Source organism: Canis aureus, chromosome 11, assembly GCF_053574225.1.
Source record: "Canis aureus isolate CA01 chromosome 11, VMU_Caureus_v.1.0, whole genome shotgun sequence".
NCBI classification, from domain to species: domain Eukaryota; kingdom Metazoa; phylum Chordata; class Mammalia; order Carnivora; family Canidae; genus Canis; species Canis aureus.
The window spans coordinates 15,657,470-15,685,087 of NC_135621.1; the positions used below are offsets into that span (position 1 = coordinate 15,657,470).

At 53.2% G+C, this 27,618-nt stretch overlaps 1 protein-coding gene across 1 annotated transcript in view; it reads left to right on the top strand.

Annotated features, from left to right (window-relative positions):
- The first annotated feature begins 1,328 nt into the window (after window positions 1-1,328).
- The window catches only part of TPH2 (tryptophan hydroxylase 2), an 85,820-nt gene continuing 59,530 nt past the window's right edge, over window positions 1,329-27,618 (top strand). The window contains exons 1-5 of the mRNA XM_077913851.1: window positions 1,329-1,864; window positions 5,679-5,831; window positions 8,641-8,824; window positions 8,923-9,023; window positions 13,450-13,517. Of these exons, the coding sequence (XP_077769977.1) occupies window positions 1,550-1,864; window positions 5,679-5,831; window positions 8,641-8,824; window positions 8,923-9,023; window positions 13,450-13,517 (821 nt within the window). The 5' untranslated portion in view covers window positions 1,329-1,549. The remainder of the gene's footprint in view (window positions 1,865-5,678; window positions 5,832-8,640; window positions 8,825-8,922; window positions 9,024-13,449; window positions 13,518-27,618) is intronic.

Genomic DNA, 27,618 nt, shown 5'->3' on the forward strand with positions numbered 1-27,618 from the left:
GGAACACCTAAGGGGCTGTATAATGTGATAGTTGAGGACACAGAGTTTGAAGCCAGACTACCTGAATTTAAATCCTGCCTCAGCCACTCTTTAATTGGACTTTTTGGCAAGTTACTTAAATTCTTTGTGCCTCAGTTTTCTCTTTATATAAAATGGAAATACCAGTTACTGCCTTGCAAGTGTTGTTGTGATGATCAATCAGATTTTTATCTAAAAGTTTTCTTAGAATAACGATTGGCAAGCACTCAGTAATATTAGTTATTCTTATTATGATTTCAATCAAGGCATTTTTTATTTAAAATTTTTAATAGAAAGAAGTAGCATGATTTTATTGAAATGCTCTAGTACAGGGTTGGACAATCTCAAAATCCTATATGCTAAACTTCAATCAATGTATTTAAGCTTCACCTTACTGAAGGCACCTGCATGGCTCAGTCCGTAGAGCATGTGACTCTTGATCTTGGGGATGTAAGTTCCAGCCCCGAGTTGGATATAGAGATTACTTAAAAATAAAATCTTAAAAAGAAAAAAAAAAACCCTTCGCCTTCCTATTAGTTTATCAGAGCTGATTTTTAGAGGAAATTCATTTCAAATAATGTTTCCAAAATGAGGTCAAATAATAATCATGTCCCCTCAAGATTCCAGAAACTATTAATATCCAGTTAATATGAAGTCATCCATTTCAGTTTTGAACGTTTTTCATCTTGTTTTCTGTGCAGAGAAGCAGTGCCAGCCCCAGGTTTTGCTTAGTTTTGTAGTCGGGCAAGCACATTCGGTCGAGTCTTACAGCCTTAGGGGGTTGGTAGTATTTTCCCGTGACATGGTGAATTTTCTCACTTGGTAAAGTTGGAACAGTACTTACCTCAAGTGATCTATGCATTTCAGACGGTTGGATTTGATCTAGGTACAAGCGGAGAGGGAAAAATTCAGCAAATATCAATAGCGCCAAGAGATTGATTGATGTACAGGCATCAATCAATGATGAGAATGATTGATTCTCATCAATCATCAAAAAGTTTCCTTTTCCTTCCCACACAGTGAGTAAGATGCTAGGGTTAGTGTCTCCCCTTTATCTGTCTGTGGCCAAATCAGAGCCTTACATTGCCTTCACGCTACAGCTGCCTGCGCGTCACCGCATAGCGGCATCACAGGGGTGGGAGCAGTGCCTTTTAGGAAAGCCATCACCCTCATCCAGTCATGACGCGTCAGATCAGAAAACACTTATTAACACAGAATGGAATGAATTAAGGATTCAGCGGTGCTGATCTTTCTAATTTTTCTCCTTTGGGGGAAGAAAGCACAGAACCTTTGAACTCACAGTCCCCTAAAGGCTGAGGTTAGCTTGCCGGGAGCGGGTTTGAGAGATGAGAGCTGGCTACCAGGGGACAGAGCTAATATGGGTTTCTTTCACATACAGCACCCCATTGTGTCTTGTTCTCCCCCACGCATGCCCACACGACTATTCGACCTATGAAACAAACTGCGCCGGAGGCACAGATAACCCCAGGCGTCGGGTCTGTAATCTGATCGTGGCCATCGGCAGCCAGAAATGAGTTTCTTTCTAATCAGCCTCCCATCAGCCCCCGTCACTCATATAAAGGCTTCTGGGGGGAGGACGGTCCTCATCGCTCTCCCTTCAGCACCAGGGCTCTGGACAGAGCCTGGGCAGAGGCTCCTGCTGGCCGTCCTGGTGGTGGCCGCCAGCCCAGGACGTCGCTCCGGTCCCCCTGCTGCACAGACAGAAAGTTGCAGCGGATCCATGCAGCCGGCAATGATGATGTTTTCCAGTAAATACTGGGCAAAGAGAGGGTTTTCTCTGGATTCAGCGGTGCCCGAAGACCACCAGCTCCTGGGCAGCTTAACAGTGAGTACCGAGCAGCTGGCACCCTGGAGGAGGGTTCCTAGGGTGGCGATGGCCCCATCCTGGCCACAGGGACCCGGAGGGAGAGTAAGCACACACCTCACCCCAGCCCCCAGCACCCCACCCTGCTTCTCCTGCCTTCTCCCGGCCTTCTCTCCCCATAAAGTCAAGCATGTGTCCCCACCACCATGTCCCAAACTTCCTCTCCTCGAAGTTCATGGAGTAGGAAGTAAAGAAGCTCCTGAACATCAAGAGCGAGAGCTTGTATGAACCAACGTCTTGTACCTACAGCAAAAAAAAAAAAAAAAAAAAAAAAAAAAAAAGCATGTAGGATTTTGAAAGGCCACGTACTAGGAGTAGGAACAGGGAGAAGAAATTAAACCGATTTATTTATTTATTTATTTATTTATTTATTTATTTATTTATTATTTTTATTTTTTTAAAAACCGGTATCTGTGGTTCCTGCAAGATGATTGAGCCTCCTACACCCCTTCCCATCTACAGAGGCTGTTCCTTACATACAGAGAAGTCATGTTTTTATTCTTGCCTGTAGGTGCTGATTATTGGAATCAAAGGAACATCAGCTCCTCCCAAAAGTTTTCCTGCTTTTCTCATTACTCCATTTTTCATCTTAATTTGATGGAGCAATGAAAGCAATACACCACTCGCTTCAGTATTTAAGGCAGTTTCTGTACTTAAATGTTAACAGGAAAAAAAGTCAACATTTTGCAGGATTTTATTTTATTATTATTATTTTTTAAAGATTTTATTTATTTATTCATGAGAGACAGAGAGAGAGAGAGGCAGAGACACAGGCAGAGGGAGAAGCAGGCTCCATGCAGGGAGCCCGACGTGGGACTCGATCCCGGGACCCTGGGGTCACGTCCTGGGCCAAAGGCAGGCGCTAAACTGCTGAGCCCCCCACCAGGGATCCCCAATTTTGCAGGATTTTAGATGCTGATTTGAGGTAATGGTGACCAGATTTAAGAAAAAAAAAAAGGCAGTGAACAACAAAAAAAAATGTATGCAGATTCCCAGTCACTAAAAATATTAAGTGCTATTTCATTACTGTATCAGAGTTTATCCAACCAGTTACAATTCAGTCTGTATCATAGAAAATTCTGTTTTCATACCATAGCTCCAAACCTGTGCCAGAAGGTTGTATTGTACTGGTGTATTATTACTGCTTAAAATGTTGAGAAGTAATCAGGGCAAGTTTGTAGAACTGTTTAAATCATTTTGCAAAAAAAAAAATTAAATAAAATAAATCAATTTGCAGAAATGAGACCAAAAATGTAAATAGATTTTTTATTTTTAAAAATTCTTTTAAATAGATTTTTTTAAACATCCAAATACCATGAATATGTGGCTGAGATATTACCCTGAGGAATTTTGAAGTCATAATGAGCTGCTAGAAGGAAAACAAAGAGCTCAGAGTTATGGTTAACGTATGACACGCTCATATAAAAATTCCTATACATGTGTAAGGGCTGCGTGTTACGTGGCGACAAGCAAGCAGATGTTGCGAGAGCTGAGACATTTGAGCTTTTAATGACTAAACACACTGTCAAATGCCAACGTCTGCATAAGCTTTTCTCCTCCAAGTCATAAATAATAAAATATTCATTTCCATGATATAAAAATCCAGGGAGGGAGGCAGTGTGAAGATGTGACACCTGTGAAAATGAAGCTGGGGGGGCGGGGGTGGAATCCGAGGGGACCGGGGCGGGCCCTACCCCCTGGCTCTGGTCCCCTCTCAGAGGTACTTCCCTCGGGTCCGAGAGGACGGGCGAGCCGGGCCGATGGGCGCTGCCCTTTGTCCCGGGCCGCACTTGCAACTCAGACACGCGACACGTGCACCCCCGTTCCACTTGGCCTTTGAACTGAACGTTCCCAGCCTATTTTGCTCTGTATTCCTGACAGTGGGACCCAAGTTTCTGAAATCTGCCATTTTTGTCTTTAACCCATAGGACTAATAGTCACCACTCACGGCTGTGCGACGGTGTCTTGAACGGCCAATGAAGACTTGCTCCTTCCCAGTTTTCTCAGATTTTACTCTTTGCTCCTAATGATTAGCTAGTGTCCGTCCTTCCTTCCTTCCTTCCTTCCTTCCTTCCTTCCTTCCTCCCTCCCTCCTCCTCCTCTTCTTCTTCTTCTTCTTCTTCTTCTTTCTTCTTTCTTTGTCTCTTCCTTTTTTCATTCTTTTTCTTTCTCTTTATTCCTTTTTTGTTTTTTCTTTCTCTTTTTCTTTCTTCCTTTTTTCTTCCTTTTTTCCCTTTTTCTCTTTCTTTCTTCCTTTCTTTCTCTTTTTCTTTCTGTCTTTCTCTTCCTTTTTTCTTTCTTCTTTCTTTCCTTTCTTCTCTTTCTTTTTCTTTCTTTCTTTCTTTCTTTCTTTCTTTCTTTCTTTCTTTCTTTCTTTCTTCTTTCTTTCTCTTTCTTTCTTCTTTCTTTCTGCCTGTCTTTGTCTCTTCCTTTTTTCTTTCTTCTTTCTCTTTCTTTCTCTTTTTTTCTTTCTTTCTTTTTCTTTTTTTTTAATTTATTTTTTATTGGTGTTCAATTTTTTCTTTCTTTTTCTGTCTGTTTTTCTGTCTCTTCCTTTTTCTTTCTTCTATTTCTTCCTTTTTTGTTCTTCTTTTTCTTTCTCCTTTCTTTTTCTTTCTCTTTCTTCCTTTTTCTTCTTTCTCTTTCTTCTTTCTTTCTTTCTTTCTTTCTTTCTTTCTTTCTTTCATTCTTTCTCTTTCTGTCTTTCTGTATTTCTTTCTTTCTCTTCCTTTTTTCTTTCTTTCCTTTGTTTCTTCTTTCTCTCTTTCTTTCATTTCCTTTTTTCTTCTTTCTTTCTTTCTTTCTTTCTTTCTTTCTTTCTTCTTTCTTTCTTTCTTCTTCTTCTTTTTCTTTCTTTCTTTCTTTCTTTCTTTCTTTCTTTCTTTCTTTCTTTCTTTCTTTCTTTCTTTCTTTCTTTCTTTTTCTTTCTTTCTTCTTCCCTTCCTTCTTTCTTCCCTTTCTTCCTTCCTTTCTCTTTTCTTTGTGGCTGGATTTTAATAGCCACATTTCAGGCATCATCTGCAGACACAGATGGCCTTAGTAGCACATGCTCCTCTGTGTTGAACTCCTGCAGGTAGATGCGCACTGACAATGTGAAGTGTCGTGCAGAAAGCAATGCAGGGAGTAAAGCTGCCAATTTTAGTGTGTGTCCTGACATATTTCAGAATGGAATGAATATTCTGTTTTTAAGATCGTAATGGAAACTGAAATTATTGTTGTGAAAGATATGTTTGGTCTTATTTTTGTTATGCTTGGTGATTAGTATAGTTTCCACATTGTGTAACGACTAGCAGACCAAATTTTTTTTTTTTTTTTCAAACACACGAGGGTTTATTTGCAAGCTTGAGCTTGGGTCCAAGTATACCCGACACAGCGGGGCAGAGACTTGGACCCTGAGCTGGGTTTCAGCTTAGTTTAGCAGACCAAAATTTATGCTGTAAAATAAACCTAGGAAGAATAGCAGGAATTAGTCATAGGTGAGACTTCATAATTTCTGATGGTCAGATCTTCGTGGCTGTTAAATAAAGTGAAGCAGATCTGATCCCCCTTTAATTTAAGCCACTGGATTCTGCCTTAGAGCACTGGAAAATAGTGTTCCGCAGCAAATTAGGCCAGAATTTATGATTGACAGTCAGGAGTGATGTGGCAAGTTTTGAGTTTATAGGATTGCTGAAGCTTCTAGCATTTGAATGGAATGTCCGACAAAAAATAAAATCTAGTTTTGAGAACTCTGGGATCCTAACCAATGTTTTTGTGTGTTTCTACCTTCTTGAAGTTAAATAGAGCTAACTCTGGCAAAAATGATGATAAAAAAGGCGGCAATGGGGACAGCAAAAGTGAAGCCAGTCCTGAAAGCGGCAAGACGGCTGTCATCTTCTCACTGAAAAATGAAGTTGGCGGATTGGTAAAAGTGCTGAACCTCTTCCAGGTGAATGTAAAATGTCATTACCTAACTTTGACAGTGACTGTGTGCCCAGTTCCAAACCCGTCCCCTGCTTTGAAACATCCCCAAATCTGTCTCTGGATAATGTGCTCAAAGAAACCACAGTCAACGAAGCTTTGTAAGGAAGGTTTGTCTGCCAAACAACGAAATAAGCAGATTTGTGCCAACTGTGTTTTATTAATTCCAAGGTAACCTATTAGTAATTCCGCAGACTATTGCCAGGTAAGAAAGCCAGTAATTAAAAAAAGGTGAGTCTCACACCTTTTGTTTGGCAAAATGAGCCAAAGAGGGTGTCTTTAAGTATCAAGAGACTGCAGCCCGATTTGGTTTGCTCGCATCTGAACTGCGCACTTGTCCTGGGAGCACGTTTATTCTGTGAAATGAGATGCAGGAGTCGAGGCTTTGGAATGCCCCCCTCCCCCGCCCCGCTGCCCACCTGAGCCTCACTGCTTCATGAACTTGCCATGACTTTTGGGGAGATGAGTCACTGTCCTCATACATAAGCCAGGGCTGGCTCACTCTCTCTTTATTTCATAGAAATGTAGTGACCGTTGTCCAGGTCCAATGTGGCCTCAAGAAAGCGTGGTTGGGGGTAAGGTTGGAGAAACCCAGAAAAAGGACTGTCCCCTGGCCGGGGTAGATCTGAGGGCTACCTTTCCGTTTGGCAAGCATCGTGCCTCGCGCGTGCATGTTGTCTGGGGGGGCGCCTCGCTCTGCGCGGGGCCTGGGGCTGCTCTCGGGGAAGAGGGTTGGCCTTGCAGTGGGAAGACTCAGGCCCGTGTTCTCCCGGCTTGGCCAACCGCTGGCTGCTGGCTCACTTCAGGGTCTTCCTCTGTGCATCAGTGGTGATGCTTCCTCCCTAACGAGGTAGGTCTGGTGCTAGGAGTGAAAGTGCCTTGCACAGTGGGCACAGGTGAGGCCTGTGTGGTGAGGCCTCTGATGACCAGAGGGGGAGTCCGTGGCCTGCTCCGGCAAATGTTTCCTCATTCTCTCTCCACCCGAGGAAAGGACCGGGCACAGTGAACAGAGCTAACGCACACCTGCGGGAAGGTGTCACGCCTTACAGCACCCAGGGCTGTCCTGGCCAGCGCCCGCGGGCAGGCCACACGCCCCGGACAAGCTCTGGTGGCGCCCAGCTTGGCCACCTGCGCCCAGGGAGCCTGCGGAGCCCCCTGCCCCTCAGGACCTCCGCTGCCTGGCCCAAAGTCCCTCCTCACCCCAACCCGGGGACAGGGACGTCCAAAGTGACACCATGTGTGAGAAGACTCTTGACCCCCCTATTAGCCTCACCGTTGCTTATCAGACGCTTTGGAAAGTCTGGTGTCACCAGAAAGGTCAGCACAAACAGAAGCCGGGTGTTATGCCTCGGGGTCGCAGGACCAGTTGCCTGATATGGGGGTCGCTGCTGTCGAGGTGCTCGGGCTCGGGCCTGGGGCGGCCTCCCCCAGCTGGGGCTGCACATGCCGACACTGCCCAGGGTCACAGGAGGAAGGTGACCTGATACGGGGCAGCCCGGGGGCTCGGCGGTGGGGTGCCTGCCTCCAGCCCAGGGTGTGACCCTGGGGTCCTGGGATCGAGTCCCGCATCGAGTCCCTGCAGGGAGCCTGCTTCTCCCTCTGCCTGTGTCTCTCATGGATAAATAAATAAAATCTTAAAAAAAAAAGGAATGTGAGCTGCTGTAGGACCCCCCTCTGGCATCCTGGGGCGCGGTCTCCCGTCGCCGGGGGGTGGGGATGAGCACGTGGGCCTCGGCCTCAGCAGGAGCCGGGACCCTGATGCCCAAGTACTGAGCCGCTGCCCCCTGTGAGCCCCTTATTTTATTTTATTTTATTTTATTTTATTTTATTTTATTTATTAATCAATTAATTAGTTTTTGTCAGGAGACTTTTAGCCCCAAAACCCGCCGGGGAGCATGGCTGCGAGGACGCGTCGTCCGGGGAGGCTGCCTGGAGGTGGCCCACACGGGTCCACCCGCGGCCGTTAGCTGTGTTCTGTTTTGGTCTCTGCCTGTAGAGATACTTGCTCGGCTGCTTTCCTTCCTTCCCTCTGGCTTGGGTCTCTCAACCACCGTCCTCAGGCCACCCGCCCAGCGCCTGCCTCGTTTCTCTGCCATTTGTACTACTGACTTATTTTTTCAAAGGTTATTTTTGAACTTTAATGCACAGTGGAAACCTTGTACCACTATTAAATTAGGGGTTTCAGTTTTAGCAATGTGGTTTTTTTTATTTTTTTGAAACATATGAAAATAAGAATGTAAATGTGCGGATTGCACGATGACGTGATAAGCTGATGCCCCCCAAGTAGCTACGCTCACCCCCAGCGGGATGTGGGCCGTGCAGGGAAAGGATGATATTCGTAATCGTATCGTGCCCTTTATATGCCTCTATTTTTAATTTTTATTTATTTATTTTTAAGATTTTTATTTATTTATTCATGAGAGACACAGAGAGTCAGAGACACAGGCAGAGGGAGAAGCAGGCTCCATGCAGGGAGCCCGACGTGGGACTCGATCCCGGGACTCTGGGGTCATGCTCCGGGTGGAAGGCAGGTGCTCACCTGCTGAGCCACCTGGGGAATCCCTATTTTTTTTTTAATGAGACAGGAAAAGCTCCATACAGTCCCCACTGCTAGTAACCCAGGCACTGGTTGGAAGCGTTTCCATGTGTTCATCAACCAAAGAGCCAGGAGATGGTCTTTCCCTCGGTCTTGGACCTCGGCCCCGTGCTTACGAGCAGCTGTGGCGTCCCCTGTTGTGCCGAGGGGTGAGTCGCAGATGTTGCTTCTATTTCCACAGGAGAAACACGTCAACATGCTTCATATCGAGTCCAGGAAATCCCGGCGGAGGAGCTCGGAGGTTGAAATCTTCGTGGACTGCGAGTGTGGGCAAACCGAATTCAGTGAGCTCGTTCAGTTGCTGAAATCTCAAAGCACCGTCGTGATGCCGAATCCGCCGGCGAGCATTTGGGCAGAGGGAGAAGGCAAGGCCAGCTGTCCCCGGTGGGGTGCCTCAGCGTCGCGAGAAGGGAGCGGCGACCCGGGAGCTAAGGCTCTTGAACCTGCGCTGTGTCTTCCACAGAACTAGATGACGTGCCCTGGTTCCCCCGGAAGATCTCCGAGCTGGACAGGTGCTCTCACAGGGTTCTCATGTACGGATCCGAGCTCGACGCCGACCACCCCGTAAGTGTCCAGGCACTCCGCTCCCCACGCTCCCCATGCGTGGCCCGGCTGCTGCACGTGCCGGGCGGTGTGCACCCGTGTGCTCCCCCGGGGGGCATGCGGCCCCCACCCGGTAAAGCGTCCCCGCAGCACGCGCGGGCCGGGGGCAGGTTAGGGGGTGGCACTGCCACAGGACGGTCGCTCTTAGAGGGTCGGCTGGGGGGGGCGGCTCTCAGGCTCGGGGAGCAGCTCTGCAGCGTTAGAGGGCACGACATACCCCGCAGCTGGTGGCCCTTGGAAAGACGAGGGGCTGACATGGGTGGTCCCTTGCGGAAACGAGGGCGGCCTGGGCCCCAGGGGCTTCGGGACAGGGGCAGGGTCTCCTCCTGCGTCCCTGGGCCGCAGGTCGTTAGGAGCACAGCAAGGGAGGATGCTGGCCTCGGTGGGAGGGCAGGCGGGGGTTCAGCGGTCAGAGGGACCTGCTCTACAGGTGCGCATTTTGTCAAAATGGGGACAGTCTGGGGAGCTGCCCCGGGCGCCGGCCCGACAGGTGCACGCCTGCCTAACCTTGAGAACCGAGCAGAGGACGCTGTGACACGTCGACGACAGGGAGCCTGCAGGGGCTTGTCGTTCGGCGCGACGCACGTCCAGACTGGCCCGTAACCGCCGCGCCAGCAAACGGTCGAGTGGACTCAACGCAACTGCGTTATTTTCAAGAAGCTGAACTTTTTCAAAGGCACCGCGTGCTGCGCCAGCAGGTCGGAAACCTCAGAACAACCCACAGGGGGTCCCACGGAAAAGCCTCCCGAGCATTAGAAACACACGCCGAAGTGCCTTTAGGGGCCATCCCCTGTGACCCCCTCGTCCAGAGGCCCGGACCGGCCCAGAAGCCTGATCTCAGGGACCAGCGGGGACAGGACCTCGCAGACCCCAGCTGTTCCCTTGCAGGGTGACCTCGGCCGAGTCCCTCTGTCTGTGCACCTCGAATTCTTTATGTCCAGAGTGGAAAAGGCATCCTCATTGACCTGGAAGGGGCATTTCAAAAGCCGGAACAGCCGGGAAGCCTCTGGGCAGGTGCGCGGGCGAAAGCCCAGGAAGGGAAGTGCCAGGTTACGGTTACGGCGCGGACCCTGCCCGGGGCCTTGGGGCTCCTGCTAACCTCCTAGCTCCAAGTGACCCCCTGAGTTCTCGAGTCACCAGCCTGGACTCAGGACAGCAGCTTTGTTAGTGGGACCGCTCCGGCCTTGTGAAGAAATGGGTCCCGATACCCAGTGGAAATTTTCCTGTGTTTAATTCCGTTCCTTTTCTCCTAATTATACCACCTCGTGAAACCTCCTCTTACAGTCTGTGCAGCCCGTGGAGGTGATCGCACGTCCTTAGCAATCTCCTGCCTCACCACTGCTTTTTCTTCTTTTTTTCTTTTTTCTTTTCTTTTTTTTTTTTTTTTTACCCACATGTATTTCTTTTAGAAGCACACCAAATGTTCATTACGTAAAATCTGGCATGGCTAAATTGGTATTTTTTGCAAGTTAGTACTTGATGAGCATGGAGAAGCTGGTCTCAGGACTTTTGGGTGCCTGGGAGTGACCCCAGTCTTGAGATGGGGCTTACGGTGTTCGGATGCTGCCCTCGTACGAGGGTGGCTCAGAGGAGTTGCCAAGGGAGGGGCCGGCTGCTGCGGCTCCCTAAGAGGCTCAAACGTCCATGTAGGCCAACGTCTCTCAAACTTTGCTGCACAAACCCCTTGGAAGGTCTTTACATTTTTTTTTTTAAGATTTTATTTATTCATTCATGAGAGACACACAGAAAGAGAGAGAGAGGGAGAGACACAGGCAGAGGGAGAAGCAGGCTCCATGCAGGGAACCCAACGCGGGACTGGATCCCAGGACCCCGGGGGTCACGCCCTGGGCCAAAGGCAGGTGCCAAAACGGTTAGCCAACCAGGGATCCCCTGGAAGATCTTTTCGAGGTGCAAAGCGAGGCTCTGCGTGTCTGGCGAGCCCCGAGACGGGCCCGCTGCGCTTCGAGCAGCCAGGACCTGGATGGGGAGGCGCTCTCACAGTGTGCTTGGGGCTCCCTGAAAGTGCTTCTTAAAAATGCAGTTCGTGGGGCCCCGCCGAAGCCGCTCAATCGGGGCTTTCACGATGGACCTTGGAATCTGCCTGTAGAAGGACTTGCAGGACATTCTGAGGAGCTCTCAAGCTGAGAACTACCGCCCGAGCTCGGCGACCCTCCGCCTTGGCCTTCCACTCCGAGTATGCGGGGGATCAGGACAGAAATCACGGGCGCGGGGTCCCTCCCCAGGGTGCTTGAATCGTGACCTCGGGGCGTGACCTTGGGATCGTGACCTCGGGACGTGACCTCAGGATCGTGACCTCGGGATCGTGACCTCAGGCTGTGGCAGCTTTGGAGTAGTCCCGCAGGCTCCCCGGGGGATTCCAGTCTCCCCAGGGTTGAGCCCTGGGGCAGCCGGCACATCCTCGCTGCGCCCTTTAAGGTGCTGGCTGGTTCTTAACGCAACAGAGGAAAGGACGGGGTGCCCAGACCCTCCGGGACGAGGGCCGCCGGGCTTGCCAACTTGGGGGAGGCCTGGTTCAGTCTGACTCTCAGGTGAGCAAGGGATGGTTTCTGGGTGCCCCTGTGCCCCAACACGGCGTGGGGGGCGTCCCCTCTGCTGGCTGGTAACCTTAGTCCTGCCTCCAGGCCGGGACAGACGGCCAGGGCCTGCTGTTTCCCTGCTGTGCCCAGTGGCTGGCCAGTGTCCCTGAGCTGTTGTGCGGGTCCACGGGGAGTCCTGGGGTCACTGGGCCCCCCTCTGCATTGGCGTACAGACCGCTGCGCTTGGCTAACGAGGCACCATGGGCCTGCCCGGAAGAGGAGCGGTTGTTTGCCAAGGAGAGACAGGCGGGAATCTTCTGGAACCCGGCAGACTACGGTGCTTGCAGGATGCTGCCTGGGGGCAGGGCCCGGGGAGCAGGGCCCTTCCCTTCCGCACTGGCCTGCTTGCCTCCTCGGCGGAGCAGGGGCGGCCAGGTCCTAGGTTTGCCTCCAGGCCACGTGCTGCTGCTAGCAGGAGGACACCTGAGCTTTCTCCGGAGCGGGGGACCTGTTTCAGGTCACAGATGCAATTGTGAGCCTGGTGGCTTGGTCACGACGCTCGTGGAGCGCGTTGCAAGGCCTCGGAGCCTGCCTGGGAAAAGCAGCGGGAAAACTCTCGGTTCAGGGAAGGAAGGGCCGGGCCCTCAGGGGGCTACCCCGGCTGCAGGGCTTTGGGTGGCTCACCGCCGACAGCGATGCTCCTGTGACACAGCGGCCTTGGCAGGGGACGTGCGCCTCAGCCCAGCGGGCAGCCCCATGGCCGCTTCTCCATCAAGGGCGCAGGAGGCCAGCCCACCCGGGTTTGAGGCTCCTGCGTGCAGAGGTAGGGCAGCCACAGCCGGGTGATCTAGGACTTCGAGGGCCTGGGTGCTCCCTCCTCGGAGCCCCTGTCCCCGCCGCCTGTCCTGCCCTCTTTCACGCGGTGGCCACGGTGTCGCGGTGGCCCTTCCAGGTCGCAGGGTTGCACACAAGTCACGTGGCAATGATTCCTTCTGGGTTTCTGGCAGTTGGAAGGAAGCCCCTGAGGCGCTGATGCAAAGTACCGGCAGGGAGGGAGATGGAAGGTGAGCTGAGGCCAGGAGCACAGGGACGGGATGCTCGGGCCCGAGCTGAGGCCAGGAGCACAGGGCGGGATGCTCGGGCCCGAGCTGAGGCCAGGAGCACAGGGCGGGATGCTCGGGCCCGAGCTGAGGCCAGGAGCACAGGGACGGGATGCTCGGGCCCGAGCTGAGGCCAGGAGCACAGGGCGGGATGCTCGGCCCCGAGCTGAGGCCAGGAGCACAGGGCGGGATGCTCGGGCCCGAGCTGAGGCCAGGAGCACAGGGCGGGATGCTCGGGCCCGAGCTGAGGCCAGGAGCACAGGGCGGGATGCCGCAGCCCCGTGTGAGCGCGGCCATGGGTACAGTCCCGAGGTTGCCAACGAGGCAGCAGCAAGTGCGGAGGCCCGGGGACAGGGCGCGGGAAGCCACAGAACCTGTCCAGGCTGCTCCTTTGGGGGTTCACCGATTATCCTGAACGACAGAGTTGTTGAGGGCGGGGCACGTCCTGGCCTCACACACGACAGTGGCACTTGGGTCACCCTAAGGCCACTAGGTCACCCTAGTGACTACGCATGTGCCCCTGTTCCAATGAGCGGGGTGCATGAGCTGGTGACCCCAACAAGCGGCTCAGTGCCCCCCACGTGGCCCCAGTGAGTAGGGCCCGTGGATAATGGGGGTCATGGGGCTGGGCCGGCTGCCTGCGTCCCCTTCGTCACCCCGCGGCTCCTGTGGCTCCGGCGCACCTGCTAGGCCTTTGGCGCCCACCGCTCGGCCCCTTTGCTAAATAACCGGATCTCTCCTGTGTTTAAGGGATTCAAGGACGACGTCTACCGGCAGAGAAGGAAGTACTTCGTGGACGTGGCTATGGGCTACAAGTAGTAAGTACCGGGGTGTGGGAGCTCAGCTCCCGTCCTCACCGCCACCTGCGGGCCGTGCACCAACCACGGACAGCACTTGCTGCGCGGGTGGGTGGATGCAGCACAGGTGCCGGAAGGTCCCCAGGCTGCCACAGCCGCGTGACGTCACGGCCACCGCACCTGCTGCCGTGCGGGCCCTGGTCACCTGCTGCTAGCCGCTCCCTGCTGGCCGCTGGGCCCTCCGCGCTGGTGGGACCTGGGTGCGAGTCTCACCTTTGACTCTGCCTGTCGGGGCCCCTTCCACGACCAGCCCCCCGTGCCCCCTTCCACGCCCCCTGGTGCCCCCTTCCACACCCCCCCTCCCAGTGCCCCCTTCCTCGTCCAGCCTCCCGGCAACAGGAGGGACCCTGCAGAAATGCCCCCGGGGGTCACGCCAGCACCTTCATGGAACATACTTGTGTTTGCTTCTCATGGAGGGGGAGGGTCCTCACCATGTGGGGGCCTCGGGGAGAGCCCCACCCTGACCCAGGCCGCAGGGGTAAGGCCGGGGCGCAGCAGGTGCAGGGGGTGCGGGGAGCCGGAGGGGCCGGCCGGCCTCCGTGTCCTGTGCTCCCTTTAGCGGCACCTGGACACCTGCACCGGGCGCCCCCTTGTTGGCTTGGGAGCAGCCGCGGGAGCCTGACCTCGGGGCAAAGCCTAGATCCTGCCCCACAGGAGTCGCTTTATTTTACGTGCGAGGAGGTGGGCAGCCTGACTGTCCCGTGGGGCAACTTTGTCCTGGGTGAGAATTTCAGATATTTTGTTTAGAGAATGTCACTGGTGGCTTTTTCCCTTTTTCCTCTTCCTTTTATTTTGCGGACTAAGGCACACAGGGGCTCAAGCTGAGTTGAAGGGTCCCACCTGACACCCCCGCTGGGTCACCGGGTGGCTCCCTCTGGCTCCCTGTGTGTCCGCGGCTCTCCCCACGCCCTCCAAGCCCCAGGCAGCCTTCCGTTCTTTCTCCACTGCTTTTATGACCCTAAACACCAGGACCGCTTGGCCCGCGCTTTTCCACCTGTGTCTGCTCCATTTTTGTTCTCCTCTGTTCCAGGACACTTTTTTTTTCCTTTAAAGATTTTATCTATTTATTCCTGAGAGACACAGAGGGGCAGAGACACAGGCAGAGGGAGAAGCAGGCTCCTTGCGGGGAGCCCGACGCGGGACTCGATCCTGGGACCCCGGGGTCACGGCCTGAGCCGAAGGCAGATGCTCAACTGCTGAGCCCCCCACTAATTGATTGTGAAACTTAAGATTGGCTCCCTTGATTCACAGATTGTCCCCGGGGAATCGGGTTGTACGTGGGTCGTGGAAGGGGCGCATGCAGGACGTGACAAAAGCTCAGAGCTGGGCAGAGCTTTTTTCTTTAGGAGGAACCGATGGATAAATATGGGTTTTACGCACAGGTGGTATAGGTATTACGTGACTGGGAAGAGGTGTGTGTTTGTACGTGTGCACGTGAAGAATCTCGTTAGCACGGCGATCAAGGAGCAACTCAAATGTCACTTATTTCTCCTTGGTGGAGCCCAGAACCTGGGCCAGGCAAGCTGAGCCTACTGGTGGGGTATCTAGGAGTCAACGCCTTTCACGGGGCCTCAATCCTGGGGAGTCTTTTTGTTTTAAAGAAAACATGCTGATATGGGCAGAAGAGCGAAGGAGAGTAGAGGCAAGATGATGGGAGTGTCCGGCTGCCGGCTTCCCATAGCTTAGGTGCCGGATCTGCAGAAAATCAAAGTAAACACTAGTGGTTGGAAATGGTGAAGACTTTTTTTTCCTGCAAAAAGCTTTATTGCTTCCTTTTGGTCCATGACCTAGAAGTTCAGGGTGGTTGAGAAGCTGTCTCATGGCTGCGGGGACAGGCTTAGGCCGAAGCCCTGGCACCGAGGGGGATGCCACAGAGGCCTCTCATAGGGTGAGCCTTTGGAAGGGATACCCTCCCCCCCCCACCAGCAGCCCAGCCTGGGGCCGCCGCTCTGCAGAGCTGGCCAGGTGGTTGCTATCTCCTTGCTGAGCTTCAGCTGCTCCTGTAGGAGATGATTCTTTGGAAAGTCACAGAGCCGGGGGGCTGTGTGGGCAGAGCCTGGGCATGCAGATCCAGAGGGGCCTGCTTCACGATCTCCTCCAGAACCATGGCAGCTTCCAGGGGATGGCTTCTGTGCATCCTGGAGGAGGGCCTGGCTGCCATATGTTTGCCTCCTCAAGAAGCACTGGGCACCCTCGTGCTTCTCTGAGGATGGGGAAGCGACCCATGCCTTCCAGAGCCGCACCAGCAAGGTGGAACTAGAGGCACAGAGAGAGGTAGGTGCGGGAGGCCTGCAGGTGCATGCTGACCAGGCCTCCACCTCGGTGGGATGGTTCTGACCAATCTGGGAGCTCATGGTTGGTGGGCAATAAGGAAGCTAAGCTCAAAAGATGGTGTTGGCTGTTTCCAGAGGCAGAGGGCGGCTGAGAAGATGGTTCCGAAGGTTATAGCTGGAAGGTGGGAGGCTCAAGGGGCATCCCTGGGTCTGTTCTGTTGAAACACTGTTGGAGCAAGACACAGACTTGCAGGAGCCCCAGCTGGAAGGGGTGGGGACTGTATACAAAGAAGGCACTGGACGGAGCTGGAGCATCCAGGCCCCGTTTACAGGGCTGGGAAGTGCATAGGTTCAAGGGCCCTGGCTCAGTGACTGGATGTTTGAGAGGCTGAGGCAGGCAGGGAGCTGCCAATTCATCATTTTCCAGGGAGAAACTACTCTCACATGGTTCACAAAACTCCCTGCTGTCGTGACCCCAGGTAGGCTAAACATTAACCCGAAGGTTCTGTGGTGGCTATAGGGTCAAAGCAAAGGGTGTTTGACCAAGACAGTCTGGAATCCAGGGCCACGATGGCCCTCTCCCTGGGCAGCGCCAAGTCCAGGCTCACCACCTCCAACAGCCAGGAGATTAAACACAACAAAACGCTCACAGCCTTGGGGCCAGTCTGGGGCTCGTCTTGACTCCACTGCCTCCTCGCTGGGTGCTCAGCCTCACTGTGCCTGTTTCTTCCCCCAGAACGTGTGTCTCGGCACCTCCCAGGGCTGTAGGGAGGATTGCCAAAGAGAAGGCACGTGCTGTGCTCCGCACAGGGCCTGGCGCACGAGCTGAGGTTGGAAGCGTCCCTCAGTCTTATCGCCTCTTGCCCTTTGGCACAGGCTCTCTTCACTTTCCAGTTGAACTATTGATCAGTTCTTTGCCTAGGTCAGTGCCATTGCTTATGGGGCCACTGTAACGACTCCTGTAGCTCACGTGTCCCTAGAAGTCATCAGAAGCCTGTGCTGGAGCTTGCGTGCACACCAACATCCCTCTCTATGGAGAGATTTTAGGATGCAGCCGTCTTGCCGTTTGTATGGGGGGGGGGGAGCTGCCAGAATGCGGACAACAGATCAGTTGCCTTGGTGCTTCTTGTAGGTTGGTGGGAGACGAAGGTGCCCATCAGGCGTGGTTAGATCTGGGAAGCACAAACCCAGGACCTGTGCAAAGTGGAGAGAAACGAATCATTCCCGGTGCCTTTTATGCCAGTGCTGCTGTGGCTCCTCTGAGTAGGAGTTTGAGGATGGTTGGAGGCTAGTAGGGCGTGCTTGGGTGCACGCCGGAGGCAGACGGGAGGCTGGAGCTGGGCTTGCGTTAGGTGCCCCTGTGCTACCGAACCCCAGGTGGGCCTGGCCCACCATCTCCAGCTGGCTATGCCATAAGTTGGGCATCCTTTTAGTTCACGAAACATAAAGATGCGATTTAATTGAAATAGGGGCTTTTCTAGTGCTGATGGCTTTCCGAGAGAGCAAAGGAAAAACCTGAACACGATAGTTACTTAAAATGAGCTCATTAGAGGGGCTGCTGGCTGCATGTGCAACCTGATTTCCCAACCCAAAGCTTGGAACTGCTGGTCCGAGCAGCAGATTATTTGAGGCTGGAGTGGTCCTAAAAATCCAGCAGGTGAGGTCCCCGCAAGTACGATTTGCCGATACAATTAGGGACCGTGCCGACTTGTGGAGAACAATTCGATTCCCTGTTAATAATATGGTTAGGCTTTCTGGGCCCCACGTGGGTCAAACATATGGTCGGAAATACAGGGGACGATGGAGTAGGGACGTGTGGGGCTGTTGGAGGGACCGCAGGACGCAGTCTGGGTGCCTGGGGCCGAGGAAGGGGAGGGACAAGAGGCAACATGCAGGGAACAGGTGTTGACACCAAGCCTGGGGCACCCCGTGCGGGACTCGCGTGGAAGGCTGTGTTTCCTGTGATGGTCTTGCAAGGATGAAGCAGGGGGCAGAATCAGTGCGAGCAGAGAACATGAGAACCTTGCAGTCTGGGATGGGAACCCAGCAGGCTCCAAGGGTGGTGGCCACCAGCCCGGAGGTGGAGGGCGGCCCGGCGGTGGCGTCTACAGGGCCCAAGCGGCACGGTCCGCTTCCATGCAGAATCCCTATAGACACCCGGGGCGGGGGCCTGCAGGCTCCTCTGGGTCGGGGGTCCAGGCACTGGGGATCGGGGTCCGGGGTTGCCAAGGGGTCCCGGGGGACCCAGGTGCCTCCTCACCAAAGCTGTGGAGGAAAGGCTCGTGGGCGCACACACGGCCTCCGTGGAAGGCCCCAGGCACCGGTGGCCCAAGCGTCCCGCTGTGAATTCGGGTGGGAGAGGATGCGTGTGGCACCAGGTCCCGGTGTAGCCCAGGAAGGCGGGAGGCCGCAGCTGGGGGCGAGGGGGAGGGAGCGGGTGGAGGTCGTGAAAGTGGGGGTGAAGGTGGGGGGTGCTCAGCGGCGTCTGCGGCCACGGGCACCTTCCTACCCCGGCCTTGGCCCTCGCTTTGCCGCCTTTCTGGGGGCCTCACAACTGCCACATTATTGAGGAAGAATCGGGAATGTATTTTTTTTTCCCCAATTGGCTGGAAATAAGCACATTTTTCTTCGCGGGCCTAGTATGACGGTTCCTCCCCGATCTGCACGCATATTTGATTATATCTTTGGAGGGGGTGGTGGTAGTTATTTCAATCCGTCTTCCTCTCCTGGAAAGAGGCCCCGAGCTCTGGCTTTAACTGTGCCACCCTTGTTGGCTTTAATTGATTTCAAATATTGTCGTGATTGTGTTTCGTTATGAATGCACTTTGTTCCGGAGGAAGCTGAGGCGGGAGGTCCCCTCACGTCCTTCTCTGGCGCTGCTCCCTCTGGGATTTGTGTGTCCGACGCCCGCGGTCTGAAATGTAGTTAGGGCAACGCGGGGTCAGCGAGTGAGGTCGCCGAGGCGCGTGCAACACGCCCGCCCGAGTTTGCTGAAAGTCGGAAAACCCCCTCATTTGCCACGACAACCCGTCTGACTTCAAATTCAGGGAGAAGCGCTTGAACCCGTGTCTCGGCCTCAGTTCTCCCCTCTGTGAAATGGGGATAACATGACCTCTCCTTTCTCCTGGGAGGATTCTGAGGATTAAACCAAGTCGGTGGAGCACTGGATCCAGCGAACTGCACTCTTCTCTCTCTCCAATCAATAAGCACAGAGTGTAGACCCAAAGCCTGGGCTTTACTCAGCCCCCTGGCCCCCGTGGCGGGCCTTCCTTGCTTTTTCCAGTTTTTCTTTCAATCTGAGAGGCCGGGCGTGGTGTGATTAGGAGGCCAGGAGCTGCACCGGACGGCCTGGGGAGGATTCCAGCTTTCAACACTCGCCAGCTGAGTGACTCCGCCAAGTGATTTGTCTTCGATGCCTCAGTTTCCCTATCTGTACACCGGGGTAACTCTACTACCGCTTTAAAGGATTGTTATAGGGACTAAGTGAGGTTAAATAATAACAGCACTTAGAACACTTAGGAGATGCGTATTTGCTAATATTGTTATAATTTTTCTTCCTTCAGCTGGTCTCTCCTTTTGGTCTTCCCGCGTGCTCCAAATCTCTCTCTTTTTAAAAAGATTTATTTATTTATTTTAGAGATGGAGAGAGTACGTATGAGAGCCTGGGGAGGGGCAGAGGGAAAGCATCTCAAGTGGACACCCACCGAGCGTGGAGCCCAACGGAGGGCTCGATCTCACAAATGACTCCAAAACTGAGCAGCTTAAAGCGACGAGCATGTCCTATCTTATGAAGTTTCTGAAGGTCAGGAATTAGGGAGGCGCTTTGCTGGGTGTGTCGGGATCAGGGTGTCTCACGAAGCTGGAGTCATGAAGCCTCTTGACCAGAGGAGGCCAGGGCTGGAAGATCTGTTTCCGATCTGATCATTCCCATGGCGGTTGGCCGGAGGCCTGGTTTCCTTCCCACACGGGTCCCTCTGCTGGGCTGCCAAGTGTCCTCAGGACGGGGCACCTGGCCTCCCTCAGGCCGGGTTGTCCAGAAGGAAGCATGCCTCTTCTAATCCAACCTCTTGACGTGCTCCACTGGCTCCGCGGCCCGGCCGTGCTGCGCCGCAGGGGCCACCACGGCACAACCCAGGAGGAAGGCTTCCCTGAGCACCGCGGGGAGCTTGGCTACCATATGCATTGAGCTTGTGCTCCATTTTGTCTTCAAGACCCGGTCTATCCAATCCCACACGGGTGCTAAGGTATGAGGAGCAGAAGCATCCCCGTGAAAGCAGCGGTGGGGCACCATTTGTGGCAGAAGGTCTGATGTTGGAGCTAGACGGAGCTGGGTTTGAACTCCCGCTCCACCACTCGTGCTCCATGGCCGTGAGCACTGACCTGGTTTCTCTGCATCTCAGTGCTCTTTTTTTTTCCCTTCAGATTTATTTATTTGGGAGACAGAGTGAGGGAGCACGCACGCCCAAGCAGAAGAGGGAGGAAGGACAGAGGGGGAGAGCATCTCATGCAGACTCCTTGCTGAGTGCAGAGCCTGATGCAAGGCTCCATCGCAGGACCCCGAGATGGTGACCAGAGCCGAAATCAGGAGTGGGATGCCCGGCCAGCTGGGCTGCCCGGGCATCCGTGCTCTTACCTGAAAACAAGCATAGTACTTATGTACCTTGTGTGGTTGGGAGGAGGAGCAGTGGTCACGGGCCCAGGTGCTGGCTCGTACAAGCTGCGGTTGAGTCTATGACAGATACGATTGCTATGATGACGGATCACGTGGCTAATGTTTCCTCGATTCCATGTGATCATATGTCAAGCTCATTTAAAATGAATAAAAGACCTTTAGGGAGTGAATGGATCATGGACTTTCAGTCTCCATGGTCGGCTGGGTTAAAGGAGCTTTTCACACCTATAAGCATGTGTGCATGTGGGTGTGCATGTGTGCACCTTTCAGTTGCATGTGACTCAGGCACACAGGGTTGCTTCTTTAATTGAAAAACCGGCCGCCTCCCAGGCCTTCCCGGGTCTTCCCAGGCCGGGGAGTGTCAGCTAAGATTAGAGGGGGCAGGGGGTGGGGGGCAGCTGGCCCGTGTCAGATCAGTCTCTGAACGGCTGCTGGTGGGACCCCTCCCCTGGCGTATTTGGGTAGTTTTAGCTTCTTTTGGTTACACTCCCGCCGAGCGCCGGGCACTGTGTTCAACACTTGGCTTATTATGTTCGCTCTATAAGCTCACAGAAAGCCTTTGGGGCTACTGCCATCCTTTTTTTTTTTTTTTTTTTTTTTAAGATTTTATTTATTTACTTGAGAGAGCGCATGAGCCAGGGGAGGGGCATAGAAGCAGACTCCCCACTGAGCAGGGAGCCCGATGTGGGACTCGATCTCAGGACCCCAGGATCGCACCCTGAGCTGAAGGCAGATGCTCAACCGCCGAGCCACCCAGGTGTCCCCTTTTTTTTTTTAATTAAAAAAAATTTTTTTTATGGCAAGTTAGCTTTTGTTTGAGCCGCAGGATTCGTGATGCGGAGCCTTTCCCGGGGGGCCCTGGCCGTTACACGACTTGCAGAACCGTAACTGCGGAGGCCCCACCTCTCCACCTTCCCAGAGGTTTCAGTTGACCTTAGCATTTCTCATTTCGTGTGGGAAGAGCCATGATTTATGGATCCTGCTTGGTTTCAGGAGGCAGCTAAAAGAAATCCGTTACTAGCAGGAGTTGTGAGCGCCACACTGCCTATTTTTGGATAGGCGACTCTTAACTGGAAACATCACAAATAGAAGGTGGCGGAAGGATGAAAGGGGAAAGTCATGCTTTCCTAACAGGGGAGGAAACTGAAGTCAGGGTTGCAACTTTTTGTCCTGAATTTTGTTTTCCTCACCCGTCTCGTTGGCAGATGGTCACCTGGATGAATTGTGGGCTCCGTTGTGATGTGGGACCAAGCTTGAATTTTTTTCCCCCTTCTTGAGAAAACCCGCCAAATACGTTTTCTCCCCGAGTAAGCTAATTCTATCCCGTTCCATTACCCTCCATTGATTTGCTTTCCCAGGTTTTGAACGAAATGGGGATCTATGTGGCTGTTTGGGTACTTTGTGGCTCCTGCATAGACACCGGCTGTGGAGGCTTTAATTTCTCTGAAATGGAGCGGTAAATTGAAGAGTAGAACAAATCCAAATATTTGTGGTGCTGGGGTCATTTCCCCGACGGCCGGAATGGATTCCGAGGAAGGTCATGTTAGGGTCTCCCAAGAGTGCCTCTTCTGCAGAATCTAAATATCTTTCTCTGCCCAAGAGGCCCCCCCATCCCCATCCCGTCCCCCGTCCCCATCCCGTCCCCCTTCTTTTCAGTCTCCGTGGCAGCTTCAGCTTCCATTCGACCGCGCTCAAGTTGAAAACAAGAGCAACAGAATTAAATGACCAATGTTAAGAGTTTTTGGGCTCGCTACGGCGTCCTCCGCATTCCTGGGATGCGCAGCCCTTGGGAGGATTTGGAAGATGTCAGGCTTTAGAGAACAGTCATTTCCTTGCCAAGCGTTTCTCTTTACCTGAAGTTCAGCTCAGCGGCTGAGACGAAGGGGGCCTGAGAGCGGAAAGAAAGACAAAAGGGAAAATCAACTTGGAAATTTCCACCTGTTGGGCTCGGTGGGCTTAGATGTGCGCAAGTGCCCCCAGCAGATGCTGTGTGGTTGTATCGTGGTGCCCACGGCTGGGGAAAGCCCGAGCACAGTGCGGCCCTATGTCACTTACGGACAAGGACCGGGGTGGCACCCAGGTGCAACGCTGATCGCCAGGAACCAGGTATGAGTCTTTTGCCTTAAAATGATCTCGGTGAGCCTGAAGGATTGACCTTGCTCTCTGCGAGTCCCGAGGGGTGAGCGGGTCCATCCAGAAGAGTGCTTGGCTGTCATCTCTGGACCTGTTCCCGACCCTGCAGGGGAGCGATGCAATGTCCCCCCCCCTTGCTGTTCGCTCGCCTGGAGGGGGCATCCGGCTGCACCGAGCCATCGTCGGGTGTCTGGGAGCCTCACGGGTGACACCATGGGGTCTTCCCAGTGTGGTGTGGTCGTCCCAACGCCCTCGCTTTCAACTCAGGACATGGAGGCCAAACTCAGTGCTTCACATGCGTCAGGTGCCCAGGACCCCGCACCGAGGTGCGGTGGTTAGGAGGGGCCTGCAGAGCGGGCCTTCCGTGGCTGAGTCCCTGCGGCGCCGCTTGCCACCGTCGGGTCTTATCGCATGGCGTGTGAGCCTCAGTTTCCTTCGCCGTCGACCGCTCCACAAGGTGAGCATTACCTGACACCCTCCCTGTGATGTGCCCCCGTGTTCCTGCTACCGCTGACTGGATGGGTGGCGGCTGGTATTAATTCCCTTGGGGCCGTGAACTGCAGGGCACCCACGTTCCCTCATCGCCACCGGGAGACTTCGGGCCCCCCTGTCCCTATGGGTCAGGATGCAAGACGTGTGGGATTACAGGCGGGGGTGTCTCGGAGCCCCCGCCCCGGGCCCCGTCACCCCGAGCCCGCCACAATCGCGGTGCGTGTCCGGATCGCATTCCTTTGAGCTCCGCTCCCTGGTGGGTTGAACACGGGCCTAGCGATGGACGTGAGGCCTGAAGGCGCGGCTGCTCGAGGCTAATTGCACAATAGTTTCAGCAGGAGAAGATCCATCCTCTAGAATGAGAGGAGGGCTTCCTGCGAGGTGAGAAAGTGAGGGAGGCCCTATCCTGGGGTGCTCGGGACACATAACAGCACGTAACGTCCAGGAGTTAGATCCCCCTCCAGCGGGCTCCCAGCGCCCGGGGCTGGATTTGCATTATGTCTCGTGAGCGCGGTCCCGATCTTAACAGTGTGAACAAAACCAGCCCACGTGCTTGTTGGCTACCATCTGAAGGTTCCTTGGGGCCCGTAGACTCATTTGCAAAAAATTCACGTGTGCAAAACTCATTTGCAAAAGCAAATAAAATACATGATGGCAAATGCTCTTTACCTGGCTGGCCTAGGGGAGCCGCTGAGCCCGAGCCTGCACCGCGACACTTGCTCTGTGGGGTCACATAGCTGTCCCCGCTGCCCGGGCTCACGGAGCCCCTTGACGAAGGCCGGACAGCTCGGGGGGGGTCTGAAATCTTGATGTGACTCAGATGGTTCCTACATCCGTGAGCTGACCCGCGAGCCTCCGTTTTGAAAGACGGCACTTGGCCGTCGTGCTCTGCAGCTCGAAAACGTCTCCGGAAGTTTGTTCCTTAAGACGCGCAGCGAAGGAAACAGCTCTGTGGTCGGCTACGTTTGGCTTTCGTGTCCCTTTGGGTTTGCACACGCTGCTGTCTTTGCTCATGACAATTGTCACGACGAGTATGATACGCCGAGGGAGACCCGGTTAAGAAAATCACGCAGAAAGGAACACTTGACGCCTAAAGCCCGTGGCGCAGAGGGTAAGTGGGAGCTACCGGAAAACCTAAAATCTCCAAGTTTCTGGGCTTGCTTTTTCTGTAGCAGTAGAAATACGAGGCTGGGAGGACGTAAGGCAGGTGCATATCTGTGACTTTGCGATACGCGCGGCTTTGTGACACGCGGCTACGATTCTCCTCAACCTTTAGATTTGTGGCTTATTTCGGCCTGATTGGTTGGTTGAACACCTATGATGCTCCAGACTCCACTCTGGGCGGAGGGGACAGGAAAATGCAAATGCAAACAAAGATCCCTGCCTTCAAGGAGCACAGGATGTGATGGGGGGATGGATCTAGCAGGCTAATGAGTGGGAAGTGTGGCCTCCTCTGGCCCCCTGGCCCTCCGGCCCCCACAAGACCCCTCCAGGCCCCCGGGTATCAGTGACAACATTTCCTCCTAACATGACTGAGTGTCGTTTACAGTCTGAGTTCTGAAGTGTGACTTTATCAGATGCGGGAGCTTTAGACTTTTCTCATTGCTTCTTGGAGATGAGTAGAAAAATGGCATTTGCTCTCCGGTTAAACTTTACTGGAACCCATTGACTCCCTTAGGGTTTGTTTTCCTGGCTTGTGGCAACATTTTCTCCGGTGTCGGAGGCAGGTGCCCCCTGACCGCACAGCTCTGTGCATGAGGCCCCTGGGCCGGCAGGTGTGGTGCTAGGAACCAGCGCGGTCACCAGCGGCCTGACATCACAGCGCCCGGCTGCCACCTCGGGTGTGAGCGGTGCCCCAGACGCTCGGTGACAATTGGCAATACATTTTGTGAGTGATGATTTTATTTATTTTTATTTTTAAAAAACATTTTATTTATTCATTCACGAGAGACACAGAGAGAGAGAAGCAGAGACACAGGCAGAGGGAGAAGCAGGCTCCATGCAGGGAGCCTGATGTGGCGACTCCATCCCGGGTCTCCAGGATCACACCCTGGGCTGAAGGTGGCGCTAAACCACTGAGCCACCCTGAATGATGATTTAAAAAAAAAGAAAAATGACATTGGGGGGCGCCTGGGTGGCTCAGTCAGTGAAGCATCTGCTCGCAGCTCAGGGCACAGTCCTGGGGTCCCGGGGTCCTGTGATGGGGCCCCACGTGGGAACTCCCTGCCCCGCGGGGGGGCCTGCCTCTCCGTCTCCCTCTCCCTCTGCCACTCCCCCTGCCAAATAAATATTTAAAATCTTTAAAAAATCCATCAAAATCCTAGAGAAGAACACAGGCAACACCCTTTTTGAACTCGGCCATAGTAACTTCTTGCAAGATACATCCACGAAGGCAAAAGAAACAAAAGCAAAAATGAACTATTGGGACTTCATCAAGATAAGAAGCTTTTGCACAGCAAAGGATACAGTCAACAAAACTCAAAGACAACCTACAGAATGGGAGAAGATATTTGCAAATGACATATCAGATAAAGGGCTAGTTTCCAAGATCTATAAAGAACTTATTAAACTCAACACCAAAGAAACAAACAATTCAATCATGAAATGGGCAAAAGACATGAACAGAAACCTCACAGAGGAAGACATAGACATGGCCAACATGCATATGAGAAAATGCTCTGCATCACTTGCCATCAGGGAAATACAAATCAAAACTACAATGAGATACCACCTCACACCAGTGAGAATGGGGAAAATTAACAAGGCAGGAAACAACAAATGTTGGAGAGGATGCGGAGAAAAGGGAACCCTCTTACACTGTTGGTGGGAATGTGAACTGGTGCAGCCACTCTGGAAAACTGTGTGGAGGTTCCTCAAACAGTTAAAAATATACCTGCCCTACGACCCAGCAATTGCACTGTTGGGGATTTACCCCAAAGATACAAATGCAATGAAACGCCGGGACACCTGCACCCCGATGTTTCTAGCAGCAATGGCCACGATAGCCAAACTGTGGAAGGAGCCTCGGTGTCCAACGAAAGATGAATGGATAAAGAAGATGTGGTTTATGTATACAATGGAATATTACTCAGCTATTAGAAATGACAAATACCCACCATTTGCTTCAACGTGGATGGAACTGGAGGGTATTATGCTGAGTGAAGTAAGTCAGTCGGAGAAGGACAAACATTATATGTTCTCATTCATTTGGGGAATATAAATAATAGTGAAAGGGAAAATAAGGGAAGGGAGAAGAAATGTGTGGGAAATATCAGAAAGGGAGACAGAACGTAAAGACTGCTAACTCTGGGAAACAAACTAGGGGTGGTAGAATGGGAGGAGGGCGGGGGGTGGGAGTGAATGGGTGACGGGCACTGGGTGTTATTCTGTATGTTAGTAAATTGAACACCAATAAAAAATAAATTAAAAAAAAAATAAAATAAAATCTTTAAAAAAAAATGACATCGGATCCACATGAAGATTATTCTTCCAATGCGGGAATAATGTCAGTCTCACTCTCCTGTATCCTTCTATGCTGTCTCGGGTGGGAAGGAAAGAGGACGGATCACAGAGAGCTCCCTGGAAACACGCAGAATGCGGGATGCTCCCCGTGGAGGCGGCCCCTGCATGTGTCCTAAGCCAAGAAGGCATAGAGATAGAGACCTCCTGCCTTCAGGTTTCCACATTTCCTCCGAGCGCCTGTCCAAGCCCCTCGAGGAGCTGCTGGTGGCCACTGAGTTGCAACGCTGACGTAGTCTCCCATTTCAGCCCCGCTCCTCTCCCTTCTGCAAAGCCCCAGGTGGGAACGTAGGGCAAGAGAGCTCCACCCCAGGTGAGGAAGGAAGAGCTGAGGCCCAGACAGAGCGACAAGAGGGATGAGAGGGACGGCCTCCCCCAGGCGACAAAGGGCTGAGGACGGGAGGTGTCCCCTGGCCCGGCCCAGCCCGGCCCGAGGAGCGCTTTGCGGAGCCCGGTGGGGAGCGAGTTCAGTCCTGACGGCTTCCATCAGATCCCCGTGCCCCCCCACCGATGCTCTGCTCACCGTTTGTCTGCTTCTTGCCACTCACTCCCAACCCTTTTCCCAAGAAACACGATCCGCCTTGTGTTTCAGCCAGTCTTGCCGCCTTGGGGTCAATACCGCCCGCCGGTTGGGTCTCCTGCGTGGACTGCGGCCTCGCTCCCCGCCCCATGCGCACACACTGTGTCTTGCATTTGGAATTCGAGCCGCAAGGACTTTGGGGGACGGCCAGGGCGGATCACTGTGATCAGATATTTTCTAATCCCCCAAATTAAAAAAAAAAAAAAAAGCGTAAGAGGAACGCCCGTGGCTGGACCTGCTGGCGGAGGAGATCAAGGAGATGGTTAAATAAGAGCAAAGCGTTGTTGCAGAAAGAGCTCTTGTGGGTACAGCCTCAGTGGGTCGGTGTCCCCAGATTTCAGTATCCAAAGCGTATCTGTTTTTTTGTTTTTTTTGTTTCTTGTTTCTTGTTTT